Genomic DNA, 8,787 nt, shown 5'->3' on the forward strand with positions numbered 1-8,787 from the left:
CAAATACATTAACACATCGTGAACCACTTTTCTTTCACGACTATAAAAATATTTTAGCAATTTAATTCACAAAATCAATTGCACACATTTAAAATAAAGTTTGTTTACACTTTGACAACAATAGACTGGCATGCAAGGTGACATGTCAATGAAGTTTTCAGTTACTGTTGCCATTAAAAGAAATTAGTACCATTAGTTTTCCGCAACATGGCGAGGGTTTTTATGTTCCTGGTCAGGCTATATATAAAAAAGATGAAATATTTTTTTTATAAAGCCATTTGAAATTTTATTAATTTAGTACAAGATAATAAGTTCATAAGTTTATAACAGTGGTTAAAACAAAAATTATTTAAATGTTTTAATACTGGACTGAGGTTGATTGAAATGATTATGATTGTTGCGGAACAGTGGCGAAAAAGCACAAGTTCATCGCCATCAATAAAAGAAGAAGAAGAAGACATTTAAACTGCCAACTGTCATTAATGTCATTCCTATGGTATTACTTTTCTCTATGATTCCCATTGTCCTGGAGTCGAGAATTGTCAAAATTGTTGCAATCGATGGCTTCTGAAAAAAACCACGATCATAGTTTTGTGGTGATTATTCGTTCCTAGTACAAAATTAAGTCTGTTTTCATTTTCCAGTGCTTCGCTTAATCAGTACTTAAATAATCTCTTTATGATGTAAATTAGTAATAACCTCCTATAATCTTGTGCATTTGACCTCGTGATGTTTGTTTGGTGCTTGTGAACGTCGTAATTCCTATTTCCATCACAACATCAGCTCAACGATGGAGCTGGCAAAAAGCCCTCGGAAAAAGTTGAAGAGCCCGGCTGCAGAAAATGTAAACTCCAAAACATCGGTGACGTGAGTGTTGTTCAGTAATTCAAAAATCTTGTGATCAAGTTTACCCCCTATTTATGGCTGTTCTATTGAAATTCGATCTCTTTTGACCAATTCTGCGTTGTAATGAGCATATTCTGGATAGAAAAGCGTCTAACTACGTATCCATGTTTCGTTCTTTGAAAGAGTTTGTAAATATCTATCAATCTACATTCTAGGTGTACCAATGTCCCTGAAGGATTGTTCGAAACAAGTGCAGCAAAAAAGCACTTCCTTAAATTTGGCCGTGTGCAGCAAATCCGACTATTTCCGAAGAGGCAAATGTGTATGGTTGAGTATGACCAGCCTAGTGCTGCGGAACGAGCAGTGCTTAATGCCGGAGCCTTCGATGGGTTTATGTTTGATGTCACACGCACAAAAGTCAGAGTGTACGTACTTTTTACTAACATTAATGCTATGATTATTCTTACAATGTCTATTTGAAATGGTAATAAATTCCCTTATTACAGGAGAAGAAAGAGTGTTAAGAAGGATGACGATCCAGATTGGGTTCCCGATTCTGAAGTGGAGGAAGAATTGTCAGCAATGGGTGGAGCTCCAACATACGAATTGAGGAAGCAAAGTAAAATACATAATATTTTATTCAAAATCAGTATATCAGGTTCTTAGTTTTTGCAATGTTTTGTTAACCAAAAATAATTATTTTATCAGGTGCAATCAAGCCCAAAATAGTCATGAGATCACCTAAAACAACACCGAAGATTCCAGTTGTGAAAAAGCATCCATCCATGTAAGTATTATTTTTATCAAACTAACATCATATCACAGACGTCAGGCCAAACTTGACGGCCACAAATGGAACAGGACAAAAATTATTTGATAAAGATAATTGACACATTATTTTTATGACAGGATGCAACCAGCTAGTGGGACCGAGTCACCCATCCCAATGCCTTCCGTTCAGAGCAGCCTAAGCACTTTGGAAGCGGCATCTGAACTGCATCAGTTGAGGTCCCGAGTCTCATTAACCCCAGACGATCAATGGCGGACGTTGGAAGCTAGGGACAGGTTAGTAATTTCATGACTTCATTTTAATGTATTAATTACTGATTTATCTGTAAAACTCAGCTATTTATTAGTAAAATATTTCATTTGTAAAGAAACTGAAGTGCCGTTGAACATCAATGATGTGCCATTTCATTAGAAAACAATTTATTGTTTTTAAATACAGTGATATTTTTTTTATAGAATTTTGAGAGGATGGGGCGGCGCTGGTTCTCGCGTTAAAGTAGGCGGCGCTACTATCGGGACATGTCAGGACATGTGTCCAGAGAAGGAATTGCTACACAGACAAGCTGAACGCCAGGTAAAGTCCAAGTTTAGTCCAAATATGCGATGTTTGTGAATACAAAATAAAGATGTTAATCGTGACATGTGAAGAAGCTTTTTCGTAAAACTATGCATAAGCTGTATGTTAGTTAAAACTAACATAATTTTGGTCTGTCAGGGTCTGTCCTACATAAATAGTCTATTGATCATGCAATCATAGTTTCTCCCTTATCTTCTACCATTGCCACATTTCTCTGATCTGATGCCATCTATTTCTTTCTTTCCCCAGGTCATGACCCTAGAAACCGTGGTAGACTCAGACGGGCAGCTGGAGGCCTGGCGCGCCGTGAAGCAATACAGCCGCAGCTCGGCCGACCAGGAGATCCCCATGTGCTACGAGCTACGTCCCGCGTCCGTACTAGCACGCACGTGCGCTTACCTTCTGCACGAGATCGCTGATACTAAGCGGCAGGTGCGTGAGTCTTCTTTATTCTGGAAATGTGTGGACCAGGAGATTCTCATGTTTTCAAACTGCGCCCTGCGTCCGTACTAGCACGCACGTGCGCTTCTGCACGAGATCGCTGACACTAATCTACAAGTGCGTTATGTGTTCTATGATGTTGCTAAATAAAAATATTGTTTCAGGTGTCACTGGCCGATTGGTTTCATTTCATGTGGGATCGGTTTCGAGGGATTCGGAAGGATATCACTCAACAGGCATTGTGTTGTGCAGGTAAATAACGAACACAATTTGCAATAAAATGATTAAATGTACATATTTTACTTCGAATTTTGTCGGCTCATAAAAATTAACATTATTCTGCAAAAATAATCCCTATTTTAATAGTGTATTAAAACTGATTTCCAGTATCAATAAACCTGGTGGAGATGTGTGCGCGTTTCCACGCGCACTGCGCCGCCAGCCTGGCAGACTTGGAGCACACGCAGTTCGACCAGAAACTGAACACCGACAACTTAACCAAGTGTCTGCAGACACTCAAACATATGTATGCCGACGTGGGTCCTGAAAGCAAGCCTAATGAAGCCGAGTTCAGAGGATATATCGCGCTGCTTAACTTGGGCGATGCGAATTTCTGGTGGGAGGTCAGTAATAACTTATAATGTTAGTTTCATCATTTGCCACCTTGTTTATTTCACTCACAATGTACAATGACAATGTACCTCCTGCGGAATTTGAAATCATTTGCAGACTATATTTTAGCTACTGTCTAGCTAGATTAAGATACAAACAACAACAATCAAACTTCTTACAAATTCAATGTTTTCTTTACAGATCAAACAGCTGCCTCGCCACATCCAGAAGTCGGAGCCGTTAGCGTTTGCCACGCAAGTGTTCAATGCTATTGACAACAATAACTATGTCAGATTTTTCCGGCTCGTCCATGAAAAGGCCACCTACTTACAAGCTTGCATTTTGTTGAGATATTTCAACGATGTACGGGCTAGGGCTCTCGCAAGGATAGTCAAAGCGTACGCCCCGCGAGGCACCTCGAAATACCCCGCTGAAGACATGATGAACGCGCTGGCTTTCGAATCTGTCGAGAGCATGAAATGTTTCATAAACCATTACGGATTAAGTTTCTCTCGCGATGAGGAACTTTCGATACTTCTAAACAGAAACCATTTCATAGAAGATAGCGATCCATATCCTATGTCGAGAGCCATATCGCTGATCGAGTCCAAAAGGAACTGCAAGGTGGGAGAAGTTATTGCTGGCGGTCAACTCCCGAGTGCAGACTACAAAAACCATGTCCTATACACAAGTTTTACAAGAGATGGCAAATTAAAAGAATCCGCGTTGCTTGCTGAAGAACAAGGTTATAATACTATGAACGATAGCAACAAAGATATCAATTCTTTAAAGGAAGAAATCAGAAGACTATCTCAAACCAGAAAAGGCGAGATGAATACAGAACAGCCAACTAAAGTGCACCTATTTATTAAACCAGAATCTAAGACGTTGAGTCCTGGTAAATCTTTGAGTACATTTATTGCTCCTGCAGAAGTTAAATCTCCGCCTAAAGTATTCTCATTCAAGCCTGCAATACCTGTTGCGTCTACGGACATAATCAAGAATTCACCGGAAAAGATATTTCAGAATAATGCAAAAAATGTATTCTCATTTTCAAAGCCTCAAGAGTCTGCAGGTTCTGGTTTATTTTCAAGCAATAATTCTGCTAATCTATTTAAACCGCCAGAAGGGCGCAGTGTATTCGAACAAAAGGTTGAAAATAAATCTCTTTTTGCTAAAAGTGATGCAGTCAAAGATAACAATAATCCATTCAAGATTAGTCAAAATGTATTTAAAGTACCAGAAAGCAAGTCTGATGCATCTAATATATTTAAGCAACCAGAAAATGCTAAGTCTGTGTTTGGACAATTACCGAAACAAAATAAGTCTGCAGAAAGCATTTTTGCCAAAGCAAAAGACAGCATTCCATTTGACCAACCAGACAGCACGGTGGAATCTAACAATACTAATATTTTCGGAAAACCATTTGCAAATAAGGAGTCTGAAAATGATCCAAAAAATATTTTCAAAAGTGTCGCCAAATCTAACACGTTTATGGCTGCCGACAAAAATATTTTTTCCAGTTCGGATGGTTTTGGTATGAAAAAATCTTTATTCTCAACTAACGGTGATGTGCCCAATAACAAATTGTCGCCAGGCAGTTTATTCAAGAGTGCATTAAGTACCCAAAATGGTACAACAGATTATTCTATATTCCCAACCAAAAATAAAGGCCCATCAGTGGCAGCTAATATATTTCAATCAGTTGCAAATGCAAATGAACAAAGCTCGGTTTATGATTTTAAAGAAGATGAAGGTCAAGGTGACCAACAGCAAATAGAAAACGATAAGAGATTAAAAGAGGCCGAAATGATGATTCAAGAACAACTCAGAAAACAAGAAGAGGAGAGAATTGAAGCAATTAAACGGCAAGAGGAAGTAAGGCGAAAAGAAGAAGAAAGGCGAAAAGAGGAGGAGAGGCGGAAAGAGGAAGAGAGGCGTAAAGAAGAAATGCGACGGAAACAAGAAGAACAGAGACAGCTCGAAGAGAAACGCAGAAAGGAAGAAGAACGGAGGAAGCAAGAAGAACTTCGAAGAAAGATTGAAGAGGAAAAGAAAGCTGAATTGAAGAGATTAGAGGAAGAACGCAAATTTAAAGAAAGAGTGGAAAAGGAATCATCAGAAGTCACAAATGAATTGATCAACGAAATTAATGATGAAACTATATCAGTCGTAATGAAAGAAGAGAAAGAAAAGTTTGATAACTTAATGTCTTATGCTGATGATGTAACTGAAGAAGTATTATCGAATTTGTGTGATGAAATGTGCCATTCGGAAATGAAAGCTGAAAAGTTTTGGACTGATAAACTAATGAAGAAATGGTTTCACGTATGGCGGAAACAACTGAGGATTAATCTTAAAAGAAGAAGTCTTCTGGAGGACACGCCTGTATGGTTAACTGACAGGACTCCTCTGGAAGAAGCGCAAAGTCTTCGCCGATTTGTAGAAAATGCTGCTCTTAAAAACATGAACTCAATTCACAGGGGCTACAAGTTCTCTGGAGAACTAAAGCAACTGCCTCCACCAGAACCATTTAACTTAATGGAGATCATAAAATCACCTTTATTAAAGCGTATGAAACAAATCAATTACCCATACGATAAATGTTTCTTTTGGAAACTTACATTAGTATCACCTGGTGCTATGAAATGGCTTTACAAAAAAGTTGAAATCGAAAAGTGGTTGTTAGATGCGTTTAGTGATAAAAAGAAACATGCCTCAGATAATCTGGTGCAAGTTGGGAAACAATCGTGGAATAATTTGATGGATTTCGCTATTTCAGTTAGCTTGATAAACACTGAGAAAAATAACTGTAGTACTGAAGCTATTGAAGGTACTAACGGCCTGTTGTTCTATGCTACAGAAAAAGATTTTCAGTTTAGTAATTTTTCAGAAAAAGTAGAAGTTACATTGAAAAACAAGCATCCATATCAGATTGTGCCAGTTGCTATTATTATGCCAAAATTAGAGGAAATGCGTGAATACAATGTACTTGAATCGTCGCTGACACGCCTAATCCAAAACAATGTCATATCTGCATTTAAAATATTTGTAATAGATCATACAAATATCTCGGAGTCATTAAATATAGCAACTAAGTCAGCCATGAAATGGCTGGCTAAGAAGTACCCACCAAACCCACCTCTCGAAATAGACTTTCTGAAGTCTATTTGCCAGAGATATCTGGGAAATGAAATATGGTGCCGTTTGAAAACGGAGAGTGATGGTCGTGTCAAAATGATTCTCAGAGATCTACAAAAACTAGTCCAGTGCTATAACATAGCTGTAGATAAGTTGACAGCTTTAATTACAAATGAAGATTTGTTTAATTATTCCTCGTTTCCGCTGGAATTCAAAGTTTACTTAGATGAAAATTCTCCATATCCAAAGCCCTACGAATTCATTCCCAGTAGCGCCAAGACCTCGGAAAATGTTACGGCAATCAGAAACTTGATGAATCGGCTAAAATTGCCTTATCCCTCGTCCCAGTTTTATCCTACAAGTGTGTGCAATATGCAGCAGGAAATCCGTAAATATTGCAACCAGATTGGTTGGTTCGAGAACCCAGAGCAAGTAGTGTGTAAAGTCGTGGCGCTGTTGCCAAATCAGTTCGCAGACCTCGCCATGCCTCGTGACCAGTTCAATATGCTCTTTGCCCATTATGATCTCATAGATATCTTAAATATTATAGTGTACGAAAAAATAAATGGACTTAATACTTTTGAAAACCGATACGCCATATATGATAGATCAACACTAGATGACTATCGCAACTCTCATTGGCTGCACAGCATAGATATTATTGCGAACCTGAAACACAAACCTGAAGAAAGCGATGATGATATTGATCTGTTGATTGAAGCTAAACGACGGAAGATTGCTGTGGATTCAATGGAGTATTTGATGTTAGAAGATAAAGATAGTACAATAGTAGAAGAAAATATTAAAGCTACTGATGAAAGTATTTCTAGGTACAATAATTGTTCTGAAGCTGTTAAACAGTTAGAACAACAAATTGAGGATGAAAGGAAAAAGTCTATGGAACTTGAGAACTTGCTAAGGCTTGCTTTGTCTGATGTGTAAAGTATAAATTGTATTGATGCATGTACTTTTTGTGATGTCATATTTTTGTAATTTAAAATATTGTTGATTAAATAGATTATATTTCCATGAAATGGTATTATTTTACATTTTAGTAACCTTATCATGTAATTAGTGTTTGTGCAGTTTGGATTTTGGAACCATTGCTATAATTTACAATTGAAATTCAAAAACCTTGGTAATCATCTTAAATGCTTAACGGTGTTAATATGAATTTCCTAATATTTGAGAAATATTATTGATGACATTCATGTCCTATATCAAGTACCAAAATTAATCTGAACTGTTTAATTAGGTACTAAAACATTGTTTAAAAATTCAAGTGTTGCTTTAGAATATTTTCTAATATCAAAGTTGGAAAAAGGGTAATAATTATGTAAACAAAGACATAGAAACAATCATTTTATTATTCATCATTTTCTGGAGGCTGTACAACTTTTAGGCAAGCATCGACAATTTCGGTAAATATTGGTTCTTGCATGTACTCTTGTATTAGTTGATCTGGATGTGGCGACTTATCAAGGAGCTCCAGTATTGTTCTGACATGTGGATTGTCTAAACATGCTTTCACTTCTGATGATTGTTCTGTGAAAAGGAGAAGTTGGTTATGTACACCTGTATATTAAAATTTGTTGATCAAGCGAAACGCTACAATCATTGCATATTAATGGTGCAATTTTTTGTTTGAAGTGCTACAGGCCTAGCGTTTAACTGAGTCAGTGCCTGTGGTTTGTTCTTATAATACACCAAATTAAATATTTAAAGTATGTAAAACTCATGGGCTCTGTTCGTGATACTCACTAAGTAGTTCCAATTTCTCTATTGGTACAGTGTCTTCAGTTGGGAAATCGAAGGTCATGGGTTCCTTAGGCGGTTCCACCTTTGGTATTTCGGGTGCCGTGCACGGGGTCGCTCGGTGAAGCTTGCAGCATGCTACTGAACAACTAAAATAGATATTTTTGTTAGTTAACTCGTGTTTTCGATGTTAAACTTTTGTATTAAAACTGATAATACTTACTATGGCTTTCTGCAAATTGGACATTTATACGAAGAAGCTTCATTGCATTGGATACAGGCATTCATTTTGTGCACTTATAGTACCTAACAAAATAACAACAGGAGAAGAAAACACAGATTTTTATTTACACTTGCACAAAATGACAAACAAATTGCTACCATGTGATAATGACAGTAATGACAAGACGTGATGACATTGACAGACGAGTAAAGAGAGGCAACGACGCAATTTTATACAGCCTACACGTTGATAGGTTGTATATCGTATCGTTACTGCTTCATTCAAACCTGTGATTCATACTAGCACCATCGTAGACTAGCACGAGAGATAAGCCGGAGGCCAATAATAATCCAGCTTTTATTTAATTATGTCTTAAATATTATATTTACAGTCCTATTATCAC

At 37.3% G+C, this 8,787-nt stretch overlaps 2 protein-coding genes across 2 annotated transcripts; one reads left to right on the forward strand and one right to left on the reverse strand.

Moving 5' to 3' along the window:
• The first annotated feature begins 526 nt into the window (after positions 1–526).
• On the forward strand, positions 527–7,440 carry xmas (RRM_XMAS2 and SAC3_GANP domain-containing protein xmas). Its single transcript, XM_028310408.1, has 10 exons — positions 527–867; positions 1,062–1,271; positions 1,353–1,465; positions 1,555–1,633; positions 1,756–1,911; positions 2,092–2,209; positions 2,462–2,644; positions 2,818–2,905; positions 3,041–3,276; positions 3,467–7,440. Exons 1-10 carry the CDS (start codon positions 791–793, stop codon positions 7,346–7,348), a joined length of 5,142 nt encoding a protein of 1,713 aa, XP_028166209.1. The 5' UTR covers positions 527–790; the 3' UTR covers positions 7,349–7,440.
• A 315-nt stretch (positions 7,441–7,755) lies between these two features.
• LOC114356999 (zinc finger HIT domain-containing protein 3) lies at positions 7,756–8,595 on the reverse strand. Its single transcript, XM_028310413.1, has 3 exons — positions 8,385–8,595; positions 8,168–8,310; positions 7,756–7,951 (listed from the first exon to the last, which is right to left on the reverse strand). The coding sequence occupies exons 1-3, from the start codon at positions 8,447–8,449 to the stop codon at positions 7,773–7,775; spliced, it is 387 nt and encodes a 128-aa protein (XP_028166214.1). The 5' UTR covers positions 8,450–8,595; the 3' UTR covers positions 7,756–7,772.
• Positions 8,596–8,787: the final 192 nt, after the last annotated feature.

Source organism: Ostrinia furnacalis, unplaced genomic scaffold (genome assembly GCF_004193835.3).
Source record: "Ostrinia furnacalis isolate ACB-3 unplaced genomic scaffold, ASM419383v2 OfSCF3015, whole genome shotgun sequence".
NCBI lineage: Eukaryota > Metazoa > Arthropoda > Insecta > Lepidoptera > Crambidae > Ostrinia > Ostrinia furnacalis.

Bases quoted from the DNA above. Each gene is read 5' to 3' on its own strand.
- LOC114356999 (XM_028310413.1), bottom strand. From the start codon at position 8,449: ATGAATGCCTGTATCCAATGCAATGAAGCTTCTTCGTATAAATGTCCA. The intron at 8,311-8,384 runs GTAAGTATTATC...TATCTATTTTAG, and splicing joins CCAATTTGCAGAAAGCCATA to TTGTTCAGTAGCATGCTGCA. The intron at 7,952-8,167 runs GTGAGTATCACG...TCCTTTTCACAG, and splicing joins AGAGAAATTGGAACTACTTA to AACAATCATCAGAAGTGAAA.
- xmas (XM_028310408.1), top strand. From the start codon at position 791: ATGGAGCTGGCAAAAAGCCCTCGGAAAAAGTTGAAGAGCCCGGCTGCA. The intron at 1,272-1,352 runs GTACGTACTTTT...CCCTTATTACAG, and splicing joins ACACGCACAAAAGTCAGAGT to GAGAAGAAAGAGTGTTAAGA. The intron at 1,466-1,554 runs GTAAAATACATA...TTATTTTATCAG, and splicing joins ATACGAATTGAGGAAGCAAA to GTGCAATCAAGCCCAAAATA.